This window comes from Symphodus melops, assembly GCF_947650265.1.
Source record: "Symphodus melops genome assembly, chromosome: 19".
NCBI classification, from domain to species: Eukaryota; Metazoa; Chordata; class Actinopteri; order Labriformes; family Labridae; genus Symphodus; species Symphodus melops.
The window spans coordinates 16,940,034-16,960,087 of record NC_136709.1 but is presented as its reverse complement, the minus strand read 5'-3'; the positions used below and the strand labels follow the sequence as shown (position 1 = coordinate 16,960,087).

At 42.4% G+C, this 20,054-nt stretch overlaps 2 protein-coding genes across 3 annotated transcripts; both read left to right on the top strand.

The window, feature by feature from the left end:
- Nucleotides 1-175: 175 nt before the first annotated feature.
- spata7 (spermatogenesis associated 7) lies at nucleotides 176-5,218 on the top strand. Its single transcript, XM_079370289.1, has 12 exons — nucleotides 176-420; nucleotides 1,231-1,281; nucleotides 1,374-1,463; nucleotides 1,559-1,606; nucleotides 2,060-2,160; nucleotides 2,314-2,780; nucleotides 2,903-2,948; nucleotides 3,340-3,461; nucleotides 3,566-3,616; nucleotides 3,734-3,811; nucleotides 3,980-4,037; nucleotides 4,122-5,218. Exons 1-12 carry the CDS (start codon nucleotides 378-380, stop codon nucleotides 4,752-4,754), a joined length of 1,788 nt encoding a protein of 595 aa, XP_079226415.1. The 5' UTR covers nucleotides 176-377; the 3' UTR covers nucleotides 4,755-5,218.
- A 314-nt stretch (nucleotides 5,219-5,532) lies between these two features.
- On the top strand, nucleotides 5,533-19,011 carry ptpn21 (protein tyrosine phosphatase non-receptor type 21). Of its 2 annotated transcripts, none has more exons than XM_079370288.1 (19): nucleotides 5,533-5,785; nucleotides 6,657-6,951; nucleotides 8,051-8,220; nucleotides 8,660-8,757; nucleotides 9,566-9,633; nucleotides 9,741-9,811; nucleotides 10,244-10,331; nucleotides 10,542-10,630; nucleotides 11,145-11,232; nucleotides 11,476-11,555; nucleotides 12,823-12,883; nucleotides 13,042-13,123; nucleotides 13,355-14,886; nucleotides 15,424-15,564; nucleotides 16,435-16,653; nucleotides 17,497-17,625; nucleotides 17,716-17,950; nucleotides 18,325-18,485; nucleotides 18,598-19,011. In XM_079370288.1, exons 2-19 carry the CDS (start codon nucleotides 6,772-6,774, stop codon nucleotides 18,724-18,726), a joined length of 3,621 nt encoding a protein of 1,206 aa, XP_079226414.1. In that variant the 5' UTR covers nucleotides 5,533-5,785; nucleotides 6,657-6,771; the 3' UTR covers nucleotides 18,727-19,011. The 2 variants fall into 2 exon arrangements, with proteins under 2 accessions (XP_079226414.1, XP_079226413.1); XM_079370287.1 differs by having other exon boundaries at nucleotides 5,533-5,944.
- Nucleotides 19,012-20,054: the final 1,043 nt, after the last annotated feature.

Sequence of the window (20,054 nt, the reverse complement as noted above, 5' to 3'; positions counted from 1 at the left end):
CTTGCTTATCTGCTTATCATATACATCAAGGTAGTAATAATAATAATACGTCTGTCGTGTTTTGTTTTTGCACGTTTTATATCAGTTTAACTTGTTGAGATAGGTGCGTGGGTGTTTGCATTCGAGCGAGTGAGGTAGCTTGTTACGTTTTCCTTTTTTACGCATGTACGTGATGACGAAACCAGTCATAGCAACCAGCATGGTGACGGAGAAGCTTTACTTAGCCTCTCAGCTGCTAATAAGCTAGCCAGTATTAGGTCGTTACCTTTACGTTGCTGGATTATCTCAAAGCTTGGAAATGTTCAACTTTAGACGCACTGTATTATCATGTAGTGTTGGAACTCTGTCGTTGCTGCCTCGGCATATTTGTCAAGAAAATGGGATACGCTAATTGTAATTCTATCATGGAAACGAGAACAGGTACGCACGTATGCACCCACTATTAGCATTCGCTAGCTATCCGGCTACTTAATCGGCAGAGGAAGGCAAAACAACTTAAGTATAAACTCATGCTGATTGTGTGACTGTGTCTGGTCTTACAAATATATGACTTGAAAATCATCTAGCTAGATATTGGCAAGTCATTGAGTCCAAGTTAAACTTGTAAGAGGATAACGCTTGCTAATATGAAATACTTTATTTTATCTTTATTGCTTTGTCGGAGAAAATGATAACGACTTTCAAAATGGTAAAAATTCAAATGACCGTATTGCCTCCATTACTGTGGATCGTTATAGAGAAAATAGAAGCATATAAACTAATTAAAAATTAAATTAAATCCATGATATTTATTTATTTAAATACAGAAAAAAGTACCAGTAGTACAATTCTCTGACTTTACTTCAGACAGCTCTTCACAGCTCTCCAGAGAAGATACAGATAGTTTAAAGTTTTTATTGTATTATTGAGTCGTATATATATATGCCTGGGTGCATACGTTTTTAAATACCAATGCTGCGATAGCTTAATCAGTAAATGTGAGAAATAAGACTAATTTCCAATTTCCACATCATTTTTCAAAAGTTCTTAAAGCTTAAAGGGATGTCGTACAATTACTGATGTATCTGATCAACACGCAAAAACACCAAATGTTTGAAGTTTACAAAAATATTCAAAGTCAAATATAGTTAATCTTCCCTTTTAAGAAGCTTCATATAAGATGTTTTTCAGTAGCTTACACAATGAATTTTAATGAAGTTAAAATGTGCAAGTCTTTTGTGTTCTTTTCAGGGAGTGCGTCCTCTCGACCCGGGTCAGGACACACGAGACAGAAAAGTAGCCGTAAGTATGATCATACACTCACATATTGTACATTTAAATAAGGGCACATATTTACATTGTACTGCACTGTAATATGTGTTTTGTGTTTTTAGCTTTCTGCCCGCACTCTTCCAGCAAGTCGACACAGTCCATCATTAATGACCACATGCTATCTCATTACAAAAAGGTCTACTCGGCAAAAGGTGAGCTTTATGCGAAGGTTACATCAACTCCTGCTTACACAAAATCTCTGTAGCAACATATGTTCAATAATTTTGGACCTGGCTTTGTTCCACAGCTGCCATTGATGCGTCAGTACCCAAAAGCTTGATACACAGTGTGAAGTGTAAGTAGCTACGTTTCAAATGGGAAAGTATTGATTTCAACTTTCAACACATTTTTGTTGGAATAGAGAAGTATTTTTGGTCTTCTTTCGTTTGTTGGAAACACAATTCTTATTGTAGCACACCCACAACATTTTTTCTGTGTACTTTGTACCAGCGTTGAGTATTTCTGAAAGACATGAATCATAGTACAGGCAGAGGCCAAATGCTGCACTGACATTAGACTCGATAATCAATAGTACCTTGCTGTTACTTATTGCATTTGAGAACAGGATTCAACACCTCGTGTTCCTCATCTTTACTGGTAGAAGGTGTCGCACTTAACTGTACCTCATCATCAACTTTAATGAGGCTTTGGCTTTTCTCTTGTGCTGCCCAAAGTCACCGGAGGACACATTTTTCATAGAAAAAACTATTGCCTTCTATCTCATCATGTTTTCATTGCCTGTTTACAGACAATGACCAGATCAAACAGGAACGGTTGAGGAAAGGGAGTCGTCCTCAATCAGCCCACTCCTTACAGGGGAATAGCAGAGCCTCCTGTTCTTCAGCCCAGGTAAGAAATCGACAATGTGTTTGTCAGTGTGTCACATGTTTTAATCAGCAGCCATAGTGTTAGACAGTAAAAAAAAAATAAGTAAAAGCTTACTTGATTGTCCTTTTTTTCAGTTTTTCAAATGTCTACTCTCAATTTGTTTGTGTCTTTTAGAGTAGATTATCTGCACACTACGATGACAGTCACTACCTCTGCTCAAGAAGTTCTATGGTCTCCAGCCCAAGGTTCAACGCTTCCTTTCATGCCAAGGACGTAGTTTATCCATCAAATAAACTCGGTCCGCAGCAGCGGCATCACCACCGTCGTCCAGTTTCAGAGATGAAATACCGCAGCCCAGAGGCCACTTTACACAGAAGACAGTCTGCGTGTTCACTTGAACCTTCAGGAGATCAGAACTTCTACAAGACCTTTCAGGATCCTGTTCAGAAGACGTACAGCGGGGACTTGCTCCAGAAACATGCCCAGCACTTTACCCAAGACAAACCTTTCACCCCGAAGACGCTAAAATCAGATAAGAGCTCGTACTTGTCAGAATATCGCTACTACAGAGCACCACGAAGGAAACCTGCTGAAGACTGCAATAAGTCGAGGTTTATGCGACAGGAAACATACCATGGAAGGTACCTGCAAAAAAAATCCCATTTAAGGGAGCAGTAGATGTGTGTCTTTGAATTGTTCCAGCATCAGATACAGCCTGTGTTTTAAAGTGTTGAATATGACTTCTTTTTTTTTTTTTTTTTAGCACAAAAAACAAGGAATACACACAGGAGCTCTATGGGTCATCTCAGGTAATTTTCAGGATTCCATTTGAATGTCATTAAACATTTTCTAATAAAAAAAATTCTATTTTAAGTTATGAAATATGTCCAAAAGATTTCAAATGAACATTTTGACGTGTGATGTAGTAACGACAGTTTATATCGTGAAACTGCAACCAGCTTATACATTTCATTTAGCCTTTTACATTACGGACAGTCTGGGTTTCAATTCAGACCTTCTGCCCTGTTCCTGCATGTCATTCCCCATTTCCCCTAACCCATTAACCAGCCTCATTGTTCAAGTAAACCATGAAACACTTTGAAACCATGTTAACAGCTATTTTAAACCTACAAGTATTAGACTGCAGTGACGCAACCGAATACTCCATGTCATTGTACAGCCCTTTTTTTTTTTTTACAGGGATTCCATACAGAGCACGAGTGGTCTGAGGATGACGTCAATAGCACATATTTCTCAGCATCAAAAGAGCAGAGTCGAGCACACAAGAGCAGGGACCATGAATCATTCCATTACTCATCCAGGTAAAATCACTAAGTTGGAATACTTTATTGTGTTTTATGTTTAATGTAATGCTGTAAATATTTCCTTTGTATTGACCTTAAATAGTTTACATTTCATCTTTTAGGGTCTCACAAGTGGGCAGGAAATCTCCAGCTGTGAAGAGTATATCTACAGAGTAAGTTGTCTTTGATCATTTGTAAGACTTCTGCAGTTTTTCATATAGTGGAAAGTCATACAGGTACAGTATGTGTTGATTTGACAATTTAGTTCTGATATATATATTTTTCAACAGGGAAGAAGAACTAATGTACCTAGAGTTCATCTCTGCTGTAACAGAGGATATCTTGTCCAGGGCGCACATTTCTGACAGGTTTGCCTCTTAAAGCTGTTGAAATGACTGTATTTTATTATTATTTTTTGTTTGCACATGTGCAGCCTGACTCTTCTACAGTAGCTATAAAGTGTCTATATATATTTTTTAAATAAATTGTTAATCAGTGGCTCACGCCTGTAACTGTGTGTCTTTATGCTCTGCAAGGATCCTAGATCGGGTGATCAAGCGGCATATTGACACGAATCGACATTATCTTGATGAAGTAAGTATATGACAGCAGAATTCCAAATAGGTTCTTTTTATTGTTGGGTTATAGCTTTGTGTTTCAATTGTATTGTTTTTTTAGGGTAAAATGCGCCACCTTCTGGAAGTGCTTCGTAAAGAATTTGAAGAGCCAACCAATAGTACAGAGATAGAAAAAAAAGAAAATGGTTTGCTTGATGCTCTTCTGTCACATCCGGAATCAAGGACAGAGGAGGGGAAGACCAAAGATAACAAGAACCTCTTTTCTTTCACATCATTTATCAGAGACTGTGATTCTCTACATCAAGCAGATCCTTTACTGGTGTCCACCCCCTTATGCTCCCCACAAAGGACTGCTTCAAATACTAAAACAAATGAAATGGATGATGAGAAGGAGTATTCTGAAGAGAACTTTAGCTCTCTTTGGCTCAGGGAGCATGTTACCAATAATACAGGACTCAGTGATGAGGATGTCCATCAAAATCAAATAGACACAACTGCGGCAAACAAAGAAACCAGCAATGACGGCCAAGGATGCACCACTGTGAGCAGTGACGAAGCATTTCGTGAGGACGTAGCTGAGGTCAGTTACGGCAGAGAATCAGAAGAGATGGAGGATCTGGGGAGAAGTTTGTCAGAGTCACTTCATGTGTCCAGCATTACACAACATAACTATGTGGAGGCTACTGAGCAACATTCAAATACAGTTGCTTCTTTCAGTGATGATGAGTTCTAAATTCTGCTGTATTCATATATTGTTTACAAAGAGTGTTTTTTTTTGTGTGCAGAGAAAAAATACTTACGCCACTGGTGTTTTTACAATTTACCCTGTGTGCTGTAGTTGTAGCTCTAATAAAGTTTTCCATTTATTATTTAATTTCACACAAGCAAAAGGTTCATTGACTTATCAGAAATGCCGTAAAACAAAAATATTCCCAATGGTAACTAGTATGTTTAGCAAATTGAAAAGGAACTTATAGTACTGCACTTCTGCCAGATTAGATGAACTAGTGGTATTATTTTTGTGTGATTAATTTGCAGGGAGTGTGTCCAGTATAATAAAGCTGCAGTTTGCATTTTTCAGATTTTTGACCAATTTCTCAGATTTGTTTGACTTGAGATATGCCTGGCATGTAGCTACACGTTGTTTACTGCCACCAGAAAGTGTCTTTACAATTGCAATAAATGTTCTATTCTTCAGCTGTATGTATTCACCACACTGCTTATTAAGACTGTAAGAAGTCTACAAACTAACAAGTCATAACCCTGCAAACAGCTTCAAAACTAGTGCTGGGATTATTTCCCACATGTAAGGATCGTGCACTCAATAACAGAGAGAAAATCGTTCTCGATTGCACAACATTGAGTTCACGATTACAGCTGTCAGTAGATAAAAAAGGTAAACAGGCTGGTCAGCGGCCTGCAGCTCTGTCTGGGCAGCTGTTCCGTTTCTGGCATTTTCACCGCTCGGCATTCCAGCTGTCTGATGTCATAGACCCCGAAACCCTCCATGTATTCCTCCGCCACAGAGGCACTACAATGCAATTCAAAGAGCGTACACAAGAGAGTATAGCTAATTATTTTCAACGTATTAAGTATATTGAACCGAAAAGATGCAATTTCATACACTTAAGTGATTATTACTTTTATTTATTTTGCCGAAGCAAAGTTAAAGAGTCGCGGATGTAGACACTTGTTGCTCCTCCAATCCCAGGAAGCGAAACACGCTCGGTACTTGAGTGAACTATCGGACCAAGAGGCATGGGGGTTAGTTTGGTTCAAAAATAAAATAAACCACAAACAAGCTGGCCGTCTTCACTACTGATAGATAACTGAAAAAAGTGGAAATCCGTCGAATCTTCATGGCGGATTCAATCAGGAGCGACACGTAGCTGGACCCACGTATAATGCATCTGACGGCTAACGGTAACGTTTACAAATGTTTGACCCAAAATATTTACCGGCGACGTCAGCTTCTCCAAAGGGTGCCGTCTATTAGCTGGAGCGCAAGTTAGCACGCTAGCAGTTAAGCTATTTTTTTAAGCGAAAAATTACAGCATGGATATCAAAAGTAACTCTAAGTAGTTATTAGTAGTTGGTTAAATGTTTGTTAGACACGTTGGCTCTATTTTAACCCATTATAGTGAAGTTTAAACTGTTTAATAAAATGAATGTACGGTTGACGGTGGATAGCTGCGGGGATTTAGTTGTGTTGTGTCCGACGTTGGAAGCTTTGGGTTGCACTTGTCAGTCTTTGGATCAGACTATAAACCGATACAGGATTAACTTAACCACAAGCTTGCAAAAATAGCTACTGGCAAAACCTAAATTTCACAACGTTAGTCTTTTTTTTCAAGAGGTTACAAAACATCAACACTTTTTTGGGTGAAATGCTAACTTAAATCCAAGCATTTCAAACGCTTACTTTATGACACATTTTAGTTAATCTGGAGTGGCATTATTTTAATGTGTAATTTACAATATATTAAACAAAGCATATTAGAATCTATTTAATAACATTCTTTACTAACACTTAAGTTGCTCATAGTGTTTGCGATTCACTTAGTTTAACATCCACTTCCAGCCTTGGTTGTGTTTTGTTGTGCTTTTCTAAAAACATATCTTGTCTCTTTTTCAGGCCTTTTGATGATGAACATTCACGCTGTTTTTGAAGGGGCAGCCCGGAGGATAATTTCTCTTGATTGAGGGAAGACCCCCCCCCCTTCCCTCCCCCTCCTGAAGAGGTGTGAAACATGCCCCTGCCATTTGGCTTTAAACTCAAAAGAACTCGAAGGTATACTGTTTCAAGCAAAAGCTGTCTTGTCACTCGGATACAGCTGCTCAATGGAGAGTTTGTGGAGTTTACGCTTTCAGTGGAGAGCACAGGACAGGAGTGTTTGGAGGCAGTTGCTCAGAGACTTGAGTTGAGAGAGGTATGTATGTACCGGTATATGTTTTCATTCAATACAAGCGCTGATTGTTCTCTCCTGTAGATCTCTAATGCACTCACCACTTCTCTACTCAGTCTTATCCACCAAAACATTGCAATACCACATTAACGTAATTGCACATGTGCATCAAGCACAGTAGACTCATACACATATTATGTGCAATTATGCTATTCCCCCTTCAAACGTCATATCAGCTCTGTGGGCCAGACGTGAATTAAGCACTGTCGTGTCTGCATTTGGTCACTACAGTCAGTCACATGCAGACAGTAACTGTTAATCATCAACTGACAGAGATGTAGGCTGGCATGCTGTCACCCAAATGCACCTCATAACAACAGTATAGACTGCTGAATGTGCTGGCAATCTGGCAGAGGAACTTGTCCTTTTATGACAGCATTTGTTATTCAGCTGCATGACGCACTAAAAGCTTTAGATCGGTCTGACGAGCAGTCCAAAAAGGTAGTGAAAGACCTCTACCTTGAATTCAAGTTTTCATACTCTGCAGAGTGTAATACAGTTTGTTTTTATGTCACCAGTCTTGTTTACACATCAGGTCCCGTGTTTGGAAAATCTAAATGAATTCAGCTTCAGACGAATGTTAGTGACATTGAATAAATGGAATAGTGCTATTTTACCCATTTACCCTTAAACAAACCAGTTTCCTGTGTCGTTGCATATTTCCCGTGCTACAGGTCATTTTTATTTTTACATTATTACGAAAGAAAACATTTGAAAGACAAAACAAATCACATACTAACTTCTATCTCATGTAAAAGAGTGATGTTGACGTGTAACTTTCAACTTGTGATTTGAGAGAATCACAATAGGGCTCTTTCAGCTAAGCCGTGTTGTGAGATGTTCAGACAGTCACAAGACTGAACAGTAAGTTCCCACGGCACTAGAGAAGATAGCACTTGTCGAAATGTCAGGTCTATACGTGTTTTGAATTTCATGTAGATAATTCAGAGAAGGCTCGCAGCTTTCTTTGTCTTCTTGCGAATGATTTCCAAATTCATAAATTCGTGTGCCTGATGTTTAGGTATCCTATAATGTACTAAATATCCACTACTTTCTTTTTTAGATAACATATTTCAGCCTGTGGTACTTCAACAAGCAGAATCAGCAGCGATGGATCGACTTGGAGAAGCCGCTGAAAAAGCAGCTGGACAAGTACGGGCTGGAGCCCACCGTTTACTTTGGAGTCGTGTTTTACATACCCGGTGTCAACCAACTGCAACAGGAGATCACAAGGTGACGTTTCAACAGCATCATGAAGTGTCGCGCCTGAGCCCCCAACCTTTTTCACCTTCAACAACTGCACTGACGTGAAACGAATGCTCATCAAAGTGGAGTTCATCCACTTGAAGTGTTTTTTGTTTTGTTTTGTTTTGTTTGGGAAAAATCTTCAGGCGAAATAAAGGTGCCAAATGGTTATGCTTAGACTCAAAGTAATGCCACTTCAAACAGCTGATGGATTCTAGTCATGTCGTTGTATGTTTCCCCATCCATCTCTGACCCAGACAGAGAGCTTTAAAACATGTGACAAATCATTTAAATACAACAAGCTTGAGCCTGAAAAGAGAAGTCAGCTGTTTCTGCACACTTGAACAAAGTTGTTGAATTTAGTTGTTGATTGCTCGTCTATTCTCCACTCTTAACTAATCTTGTTTTGGTTTTTTTTCCTCCACAGATATCAGTATTACCTGCAGCTTAAGAAGGATGTTCTGGAGGGAAGGATCTCGTGCTCACTTGAACAAGCTGTTCGTTTAGCTAGTCTGGCAGTGCAAGGTAATGTGAACATATAAAACCTGCAGGGCAAACAGATGCCCTTTTCACAAATGCACCTTTCAATTTTTTTTTAGATAATATCAGGACATTGAGGAACTGACATTTTAGTTCAGGTGTTTATCTCCCTTGTTTGAAGTGTTGGTGATCACTGCACTTTGCCCCATTCAACCCCAAACTGAATATGAATGTGGTCTGGGGTGTTTGTCGTAAATGTGAACCCCCCCCTGTATGAGCATGTCCTCCAACTGTTGCCCAGCTGGAGAAATCTCAAACGCTGCTGGCAAAGCTATATCAGGCAGTGCAACTCTCTGGCCTGGGTGTTAGCATTGCAAAGCTGCTGAGATCACTTACTGCTGCAGCCATGTTCGAATGACTGACCAGCATGCAGCGTTCGACATTCTTAAGAAAAGTCTTCCTCTAAGTGTAGAAGTTGTCATGCAGACTTGACGTCTGTGCTGCAAATAAAGCTGCTTGATTCCTATTTTTTGTCCCTGGGAGCGATATTTTGGAACGGCGGGCGGTTGCAGCTACTGAACAGTGCTGATGCTTGAGATACCCGACATTGTTGCGAGCGCTGCCAGCAGGAAGGCCGGAGCTGGTACCAGTTTTGGATGTCTACGTTGCCAGACGCTGAAGCAATTCCCTTCCATAACAAACGAGCCCCATCTCTCAAAAAGCCATTACACCATCCTGCAATTCTTGGATGTCTGTTTGGCCTTGTACTGGACACATTCAAATTTATACATGGGCATGTAATGAGGGTTATTTAGAGAGCAGTGTGCCATTTATTGTCTCTTTTTTTCTCCAGCTGACTTTGGAGACTTCAATCGATATGATTCTCAGGAGTTCCTTCAGAAGTTTGTCTTGTTCCCGATTGTAAGTAAATTATAATCGCATGGAGTTTGTTCATGTCTGTGATTAGGCAGCATTTTACTAATTCTTTTTTAAATTTGACAATTTTTTTATTTTTTCATTTTTTGAAGGACTGGATCCAGGATGAGCGAGTTCTGGAGGAGGCCACTCAGAAGGTGGCTCTTCTTTATCAGTCCTTCAGGTGAGTCCTTGTTTATATTCAGCCTGCCTGTTCTTTGTGTTGGTCAACAAACAGCATTGCAAGTGCAGTCCTTTTACATCTATTTCCCTTAAACCACCTTTTTTTTTTAAAAATCAGTGTAATCTGGATTTACTTCAGATCTGGGGGAGGCCAAATTTAAGCCACCTTTGTTATTTATACTTGAATGGGCTAATCGAGCTGGACTTACCAGATTACCAGAGCCGTTTTTTTTCCCACGCTGATCAAAATGTTGTCTTTTATCACAGCATTCACCATTTCCCACTTCATTAAAGTAAACTCAGCAGAATTAATTTGACTTATTTCATCACATTTCAACGGTTTTTGCCACTTTAAATGTTGCTTTTTGTTGTTGTCTTTGTTTTTCAGGAGATTTTGACATCCCTCTTTGTGTTTTTTTTTTTTCTTATTCAGGGGTTTATCAGCCCCGGAGGCAGAGATGTTGTACATGCAAGAGGTGGAGAAAATGGAAGGTTATGGTCAGGAAAGCTATCAAGCCAAGGTGAGTTCAGCTGATCCGACACTTGAACCTTGAACTGCACAAATGTTGACAGTGTTGATTTGAATGTGAGCGAATGACAAATACATCATTACTAGAACTGCATAGTTTCATCCATCTACTGTTTGGTTTTAAATAGGTTTTGATAAGATATGAAAACCTCTGTGACCCTAATGTCTCTTGTCCCCCCCCTCCTCTCTTCCATCTCAACAGGACAGCACAGGCACAGATGTTACACTGGGGTCTTGCCTCGATGGCATCTTTGTCAAGCATAAAAATGGCCGGCCACTTCTTCTATTCAGGTAAGTCTGGAAAGGAATAAAAAAAAAAAAAAAAAAAAAGGAGATGTTTGACTTTTGAAACAAAAGGCTTAAAGTGCTGAATCATGATCGACTTCCTGAAAAGCTCTGTCTGCTCACTTGTGACTCTGAGCACTCATTAAATTGAATCCGATGACTCTGATTGAGTTTTGTGGCACAGCTGTTCTGGAGAGAGGTTTTCCCTCCCGTAATGCTCCTCAATGCTCTCTCGTCTTGAATCATGAATGCTGCACAGGAAGAAATGAGTCAGGCAGACCGTGATAGCTAAAAAGAGCTGCGGGAGCATTATCTTCTGCTCTAACATTGTCGATCACAGCTGAACTCTGCCTTCATCCCATAATGAGTCCCCACAACAGTGTGGCTTTTATTAAACACTATTAACGCAGTCTCTTAAAAGGGATTTGTGACCGCCATGACATCATGTATTTTTTTCCCCCTTCTCTCTTTCTCTCTCCCTCTCTCTCTTTATGCCACTGCGTTCAAATTGGCTGTGTAGGTGGAATGAAATTAACAACATGAGTCACAACAGGTCCTTCTTTGCCCTGGAGCTCACCAACAGAGAGGAGAGTGTTCAGTTCCAGACCGTAAGTCTCTGCTGCCTCTGCACCTTCTTTTCTGTCGTCTGTCCCCTGGGACATTTCACGCTCTTATTGGATTTGGGAAAATTGGAACTTGCCTTCCTTGTGTTTTGTACCATCAGCTATCTTTACAATGCACCTATTTTTGTGTGGGAGTGGCTCATAAAGTTGCATACCATTAGCTGAAAGCCCCTCTGTATTAAATGTCCTGGCACGTAATGATTTTGTTTTCTTCCTCCTCTTGTGTAGGAAGACATGGAAACCTCCAAATATGTGTGCCGGATGTGTCTGGCCAGACTCAAGTTTTATAAGATAAACAAGAGCAGTCTGTAAGTTGTTTTTTGTATTTTAACAAGTCTCGCCTGGTTCCTGTCTCTTTGTTCTTTGTGGTCTCATGCACGTGTCTCCTCTTGGGGAGTAGCCTCACTTCCATCCTCCTCTCTCTTCAGAGAGGAGTGTGACCCCCTGCCTTCTGAGGGCTCCCAGAAGTCCCTTCTCACTCTATCCTTTCCTCGCTTTCCAATGCTCTCTCGTCCTTCTCTGCCTAATAAGGGGTGAGCCACCACCTTACATCAAGCAGATGCAGACACAAGGCCCTTCCTAGCACAACAAAAACAGGCCCTCTGTTCTGAGATGGGTCTTTGGGGGGGGGGGGGGGGGGGGGTAATGTGTGGGGAAATTTCCCTCCAAAGGGTTCTGTGTTTGTTGTTGAATTTATGAGGTGTTAATGAACCAGAGAAAGAATTACCTTAATGTGGTTCAAGCTAACCCCAAACTTCCACCAGATGTGTGTCTGATCTGGTCCGTTACGGCTCCGTGCACTCTCGTCCATCAGCAGCCACCGTTAGCGCTCTCAGTACGCAGCACAGCCGGAGTGCTGAGACAAAAGACTCCCGGTGTAATTTTATAGATTCAGTTGCGACAGCGCGATATAATACGCATGTATATACGTGGTATAAGACTTTATATAAACACACATACGGTCATTTTTCTGAACTGTCTAAACAGAGTGTTTTATTCTGAAAATACACCGGATGTTTTTAATGTTGTGCTCCGGCACCTGCCAATAAACAGAAGCTTGTGTATCTGCTACAGAGGGCTGACGGAGCAGAGCCAGTAGAAGCACACATTGAATAAAATGAAAACCTAAAACCTCAGCTCCGCTGCCGTAACAGAGCAGAGACGGAGCGAACACGCATCTGATGGAAGTTGGCTCTTATGGTGAAACTTACCAGTAAAAAAACAGAATGTAAGCGTTGTAAAGCTACGGCAATCTTTTTACAGTTCTTGATTTTAGGCATTTTTAAACATTTTAATTATGAACTTTGATTCTATATCTGTGATGACAACCCTGCAATTATTTTAAAACCCGACTGGTTAATTGGCCAGTCAACATTAGCACATCACGTGACTGCAGGTATCGGCTTATTTTATTTTATTAGTTTAGTTTATTCAATTTAAGTTTATTATTATGTTTGTTTAATCAAATGTATGTGTGTGTGTGTGTTTTCTCAAAGTATGTGTAAAGAAAAGGATTTCAAGTGGCTGTGTTTCACGTCGGTTCTTCTTGTTAACCACGATTTGTTTTCCCCACAGCCAAAGCCAGGCCACAGTTGTCAACCCAGTCAGACGGCGGTCCTCTACTCGATTATCTCTGGTAATATCTGTCCTCACTTGAAAGCCATTTCTGTTCATGATGATGTATGTTGACATGTAGCCTCGGTTATTTTATTTTTTTTTGTCATTCTTTGCTTTGGGGTGGAATCATTTAGATCACATGGGCTGTAACTAAATCTCCCTTTTGTTGGTTTACAGCCGAAGCCTCAGGGCTACATGATGCCCCCTCCACAAATGCACTACAACGGCCATTTCACAGAGCCGTACACATCATCACAAGGTACGAACTCTGTAAAGAAGTAGTTCTCAATTGAATCTTTATACAATCTACTCCTTTCTAAAACCTTTTTTGAAGCAAACGACCCACAGGGGAAAAAAAGCTGTAATGAGCCTTCAATGAATCGAAGGCGTTGAATGACGCTGCTCATTCTCGTAATGTAATAAGAACAACAACATTCCTAACAACCTTCCACGCCTTAAGAAAGTGAAACATTGATTTGCTCTTTTGCAGACAACCTGTACATGAACAATCAGAACGGCTTTTACTACCACTCCCAGACCAGCCTGGACTGCTCTCCTCTGGAATACACCAGCGGAGGGCGTTTACGCAACGGCAGCGTGTACAGCGCCCACAGCACCAGCTCTCTCACCAATCCACAGCACTACCTCCAGCCCTCCCCCATGTCCTCCAACCCCTCCATCACCAGTGACATCACCAGGCCTGACTACATCCCCTCGCACCGCCACAGCGCTCTGATCCCGCCATCCTACCGCGCCACGCCTGATTATGAGACCGTGATGCGTCAGAAGACCAGAGGACCGGGCGGGGGGATGCTGTTGTCCCAGGAGCACCGGCAGAGCCACTCGATGAGGAACCTGAACATCGGTAACTCCTACGCCTACAGCAGGCCAGATCCTCTGGTGTACAGCCAGCCGGAGATCCGAGGGGAGCACGGCGGCGCGGCCCAGCACCTCCACTATCCCTTCCACCTCGGCTCCAGCTTCCACGGCCCGTCTCCGTACCCCTACCCCACAGAGAGGAGGCCCGTGGTGGGGGCGGTGAGCGTCCCAGAACTCACTAACGTCCAGTTACAGCAGGCGCAGGAGTATCCGGCGGCCAACATAATGAGAACACAAGTGTACCGCCCACCGCCACCTTACCCGTACGCCCACCCTCGGCCTGCTAACAGCACCCCTGACCTGTCGCGTCACCTGTACGTCAGCAGCAGCAACCCCGACCTGATCATCACGAGGCGTGTGCATCACTCAGTCCAGACTTTCCAGGAGGACAGCCTTCCTGTTGCTCACTCGTTACAAGAAGTGTCAGAGCCCCTCTTCAGCGGACCCCCACAGAGGCCCACGTACCACGCTCAGAAGCGCAACTCCATCGAGATTGCCGGGTTAGCTCAAAGTCTGGAGGGGATGAGGGTCAAAGAGCGGACTTTGAGCTCGTCTGCAGCGGAACCTGCGACGCCTCCTCCCGTCCTGCACAGTCGTCAGCGTCAGGGCTCTCAGCTTGACGTGTTTCTTGAACGCACCAAGAAGGAGGACAGGGGGGGTATTAAGGAGAACGTGCAGTACGGACACAAAAAGTCCCTATCGGATGCCACCATGCTGGTCCACAGTAGCGGTGAAGAAGAGGAGTTTGAGGAGGACAGCGGGCGTCACACGCCGCTGTCCCAGGACGCAGCCGTGACTCTTCCTGAGCAGCCGCCGCCGCCGCAACCGCATCACAGCTTAACGTCTCTCTCCTCACTGACAAATCAGCAACCGACTCCCATCGAGCCGCCTCCTGCGTATCCCATCGGCTCCTCCCTCGACCCCGCCATAACCAGCTCCCTGGCCTACAAGGTTCACCCCTTGATCCAGGAGAACGAGCCCCTGTACCTGCTGTCAGATTTAAGGCAGCACAGGATCATGCCCTCCGTCTCCGAGGGAGACCTGAGCGGGCATTCCAAGCAGAAGACCAAGAAGGACTTCAAGAAGAGGCCCGTGTCTGACGTTCCTGCTGGGAAGAAAACCGTGGAAGGTTTGCCCCCTCCGGTGAGTTTGACCTCTCTGAAGCTATCCCAACGTCTTTAATAATATGCATCAAACGTACAAGTTTAAGTATTCATCTGCCATGTGGTTGTTTTGGGCGAGGTGATTTGTGTTACTGTGGTTTATTGTTTCACAAATGGAAATATTTCTATAACACTCTAGTTATATAACATTCTGTTATATTTTGCTTCCTTCACTCGGTTAAATAACTTGAAGTGTCTCGCCTGGTTTAAAAAACAAACAAAAAAAACGTCGGCTCAGTTGTCTGTTGACATGACACCACCTGTTTTGGCTTCAAATCGAGATCACATGAGCAGGGCGAGAGACACAGACAGTCTCACTTTAAAACATTGAAAGCATGTAGTTGGACGTCCCAGAGAGAAAAAAAAACCGGATGGGCGACATTTTTTTTTTTTTCAGGAAGCACAGAGCGAGGCTGCACCTCCCCGCCCCTGCCGCTCCGCTCCACCTGCTCTCCCTCTCTCTGTGCGTCTCGCACACCGTCGCCCTCACTTTTTCTTGCTCTTTCCCTAACACCAGGGCATGAGGAAAGGAGCGAGGTCAGAGGTGAAGAAGATGGGCCCTCTGAAGGTGGCCCACCTGAACGGCCTGTCAGTGTCCAGGCAGCCGATGCACGACGAGATCAAGGACGAGCCTGAGCGAGCCTCTAATGACGAGAGGGTAGGGCCCTGCACAGCTTTTCATTCTGTCAGCAGTTTGTTCCCTGAGAATGGGTTTGTAGCGCTTCAAGGAATGTAAAATGTAACCATGGCAGTGTGTTTGTTGAGTTTTTAAATTGATTTTTTTCTTTTAAAAAGCTCGAAGAAAAGCGTCTCGCCAGCAGCTGCTGCTTGTGTTTGTTTAAGTTCAGAATCATATTTAAAGAGAAAGTCTGAGTCAGGACGTTTACTCTGAGATGAACCTGTCTGCCTTGTTCATGTGGAGGCTCACAGCGTTGACTGTATTAGCGCTATAGCTCATCAGATTGTCAACAAAGATGTACCGCATGTTCTTGAACATTCAAAAAAAAAAAAACCTGTTAGTGTTCACTTGTAAACAGAAAATACAGACACATGCAAATGTGTAGATGCATCAAATATATTTCAAAGTTTGGATAGTAATGTATGACAATTTGTAAAACTACACAGGATCTGGGCTCCATATTTGTAGTTTTTTTTTTTTTTTTTTCTAGTAGGATATTTTTGTACGTCTTTTAGAAAGTGGTGTATCGTGATGCAGCAGCCTCCGTTCACCACAGTTTACAGTAAACCGTGCTCTGGTGTTGAAACACCACAGAAACAGAAACAGAAAGGCAGACACAAATGAGCTTGTGCATCAATCCCTCATGAAGTTCAGTGACAAACAGATGAATTTGTGATGCATTTGTCAAAGGGATATGTAAGCTACCAGGGTAATTCAGTCATTTAGTTGTCATTTAAGGTCATGGAGTGATTCCACAACGTTGCTCCACATCATTTAAAGTTGTAAGAAATAGAGCTTTAAGTCAGTGACGCTCGTGTCCTCACTGTCCCCCTGTGACTGTGTGTTCAGTGTAAAGCGTTGGAGCAGCACATGGAGAGGGGAGAGCTGCTGAAAGAGTACGAGAGCATCCCAAAGCGACGCCCATCAGGGGAATGCAACATCGCCCTGCAGCCAGAGAGCGGAGACAAAAACCGCTTCCAGGACGTCATGCCTTACGACGACACCCGGGTGGAGCTGGTGCCCACGAAAGAGAACAACACGGGATACATCAACGCGTCACACGTCAGAGTAAGAGAAGAAGACGCTTATTAGAACACTTACCTCAAGTCCTGCAGGTTTACAAATCCATTTGTCCCCCGAAAATGTTCATCAGGCCATTACACACAGGACGTTAGAGTAGGAGATCTTTGACCAAATGACAACATCCCAGATTGACAGAAATACAGATTTAAAGCACGTTACAGCCAACTGAATGGGCTCCTATGAAGACACATGGTATTATATTGTATCTGTCGCACTCATTGGTAGAACCTTGGAAGAGGTGTTTCTGTGTGCTGATTTATCTTTTTTCCTGATCCTGGTAACTTTCATTTTATGCTTGTAGTTTTTGGATCTCAGCTCTTTTTTTTTTCTTTTTTTTGTTCTTTTACTCAGTGTGGATAGAACAGGTGTTTACGTCTGGTCATTTTTGACCCCTTTAGATAATCAATTCCCGTGTACAGCAGACCTATCATTACAAAGATTTGAGCTGCACTTCATTTGAACAGCAAACATACAGTCATACACGAGTTCTAACCCTGGTTTTCCCCATTAGAAAATGATTAATTTATGACATTATCTCAGTGGCAGATCCTTTTCTGACCATGTATAAAACTAAACACATGGCTGCTCTCTCTGATTGGCCAGACTGTTTGATCCATGTGACACCGATGAGCTTCAGTTCAGCTCATTTCTGTTCTGTTCTTTTTCAATTAAATAAGTCTGGATTAAGGAGTAGTTTACATTGATGCATGTCTGCTTTGGTTGGACTGTTTGGTTACATTTATGGAAAGAATTTATGAGCATTCCGCAGTTGAAGCTGTGCATTATGGGAAGTGGTGTTTTTCTAAATGCCGTGCCTTGTCCTTTCAGATAACAGTAAGTGGACAGGAGTGGAGCTACATTGCTACACAGGGTCCCATGTCCAACACCTGTCAGGACTTCTGGCAGATGGTGTGGGAACAGGGTGTCTCTATCATCGCCATGGTAACTGCTGAGGAGGTGCGTAGTTATTTTGCTTTACGTCTCTGACGGTTCGTTGTTTTGATCAGTCGTCGCTCTCAGTGCCTGACACGTTTGAATGTCCTCCAGGAGAGTGGCCGAGAGAAGAGCTTCAGGTACTGGCCGCGACTCGGCTCACGACACAACACGGTGACGTACGGCCGCTTCAAGATCACCACGCGGTTCCGCACAGAGTCGGGCTGCTACGCCACCTCGGGGCTGAAGATCAAACACCTCCTGACGGGCCAAGAGAGGACCTTGTGGCACCTGCAGTACACAGACTGGCCTGACCACGGCTGTCCCGAGGACTTCAAAGGCTTCCTCAGTGAGTGGGACCACGATCCGTTTGTCCTTTCATGGTTATCATACTGAAACGATCAGAACCCAGGGAGCATTTTTCTGCAGAGACGACGTTCAAATCTGGTTAAAACATTATTTTTTTTTTTACTGACTACATGACACTGCAATCGTATTTCTTCTTCTGTGGACAATATTTGAAACGGCTCTCCGTGCAATGCCTCTGAACCTTCTTCTTTATATCACACAGGAAAATATGATTTAAGATTGAAGAATACAACGTGTTGAAATAGACTCTTTAAAAGGCGGGATTCCACCCTCCACTGCAAAAAGACGTTACTTCTGTCCTTCTTTCAAAACAGCTGAATTATTGTTTCTACCTCATTCATTTTTTTTCTCCAGCCTACCTGGAGGAGATCCAGTCTGTGAGGAGACACACAAACAGCATCAGTGACCCAAAGAACACAAACCTGCCTGTGCTGGTCCACTGCAGTGCTGGAGTGGGACGGACCGGGGTGGTCATTCTGTCTGAGATCATGATCGCCTGCTTAGAGCACAATGAGGTAAAAACGTCCTTCCTAACTAAAATCAAACCCGGTCGTAGTAGAGAAGCGCTTTCAGTTTTCACCCCTCATCCTGGAAAATCTTTTTTTTTTTTCTCTCTCTTTTTTCCAGGCGCTGGATGTCCCAAAGTTCTTGTCGAGGCTGCGCGCTCAGAGGATGATGATGGTCCAGACTTTGTCTCAGTACACCTTCATCTACAAGGTCATCATAGAATACCTCCGCAACTCCAGGCTCATATGAGTCCGAGTGTTTGTCACAGCCAGCATCATTCAACATGGCAGTGCAGTTAGTACACGTGATTATAGAATGGAGTTTGCTGCAGACTTGTCTCTAAACAGTATTATATATATTATTTTTTACACACATTATCGCTTGATGAAACCCCGCACTTTTACAATACGTTGCTGTACATACTGAACCAATGTTAAGCTGCAAAACAAGAAGTCTTTATCAAAGATTTGTATCAAAACTAGTTTATTTTTCAATTGACAAAAGGTCACTTTAAATAAATATTTTGGGAATGCTGTTGGGTAAAGATTTGTTCTCAGAATGAAGGAGTGTTTTTTTTTTTAAAGATATGACGACGGAGTGGGTCAGGTTCTGAAAATGTCCGTTTGTCTCCTGAAGGTTTGAGGGCAGAGTTCAGAGGAGTGTTAAAGATGTGTTGGATCCTGCATTTAGGTTTAGGAATATTTATATGAAACAGATGATGCTATTTATATTCCCTTTGATTCAGCTGTGCTACAAACAGCAGAGCTCCACAATCTTGAGATAGAAAAGTCTGGGTGTATTTTTTGAGATCTGACTTCATACGTCATGTTGAACACTGGATTGATTGATGGGGAAGCACAGGCTGCAGAGATTTACAGCTGACGAGAGAAGAAAAGGAATGAAGGATAACGAGTCAGGATTCAAACTGGAAACATTTTACACCTACACCTTTCCCAACTTTTTTTTAAATTTTTTTTTATAGAACTAAAACTGAGGGTGGTTTATGAAGTCGATTTAATTTAAAAAATGTATCAAGACAAAGTGCCTGAGTATCTGCAAAAAGGTTGTGTGTTTGAGTTATGTGAAGGACATGCTTCTCATTCATTCAGTCAGGACTCAATTCATTGCATTGATTTGTTTGTTTTTTTTATAAGCCAATCAAATTCTTCGAGTCCAATCCTGCATCAAGTTTAACGCTCGCAAACGACTTTGATCACGATCGATGAAGTCGTGACAGTTTTCATTTTGTACATGAAGGACGGAGGTTGACAGTATTTATACAGGACGGAGCGTCTCCTGTTAGAGCTTTCTGCCTGCCTTGCTTGTTTTCACTTTCTGATGTGACCCGCTGCAGCCTGCTGACTAAAACTGAACGCCGTAAACATTTGACCTGAGTGTGTCACGCCGGTGTGCGCCTGTTTCCTGCTGCAGCTCGAGGCTTGTGACGTTTCCCTTTGCAGAAATAATGCTTACAGGCGTTGCAGAGTTTACATGAAGTAATATCTTGTTTTTGTTTTCCATCAAATTGCCAACTTAATTTATAATGCAGCCAAAGTGAAGTCAGCACGAGTCCCTTG

What these genes read in the sequence shown, in the direction of transcription:
- spata7 (XM_079370289.1), top strand. Translation starts at nt 378, where the DNA reads ATGGGATACGCTAATTGTAATTCTATCATGGAAACGAGAACAG. An exon ending in CACGAGACAGAAAAGTAGCC is followed by an intron (nt 1,282 to 1,373) that starts GTAAGTATGATC and finishes TTGTGTTTTTAG; the next exon opens with CTTTCTGCCCGCACTCTTCC. An exon ending in TCATTCCATTACTCATCCAG is followed by an intron (nt 3,462 to 3,565) that starts GTAAAATCACTA and finishes TTCATCTTTTAG; the next exon opens with GGTCTCACAAGTGGGCAGGA.
- ptpn21 (XM_079370288.1), top strand. Translation starts at nt 6,772, where the DNA reads ATGCCCCTGCCATTTGGCTTTAAACTCAAAAGAACTCGAAGGTATACT. An exon ending in AGTTTGTCTTGTTCCCGATT is followed by an intron (nt 9,634 to 9,740) that starts GTAAGTAAATTA and finishes CATTTTTTGAAG; the next exon opens with GACTGGATCCAGGATGAGCG. An exon ending in GAGCCTCTAATGACGAGAGG is followed by an intron (nt 15,565 to 16,434) that starts GTAGGGCCCTGC and finishes CTGTGTGTTCAG; the next exon opens with TGTAAAGCGTTGGAGCAGCA.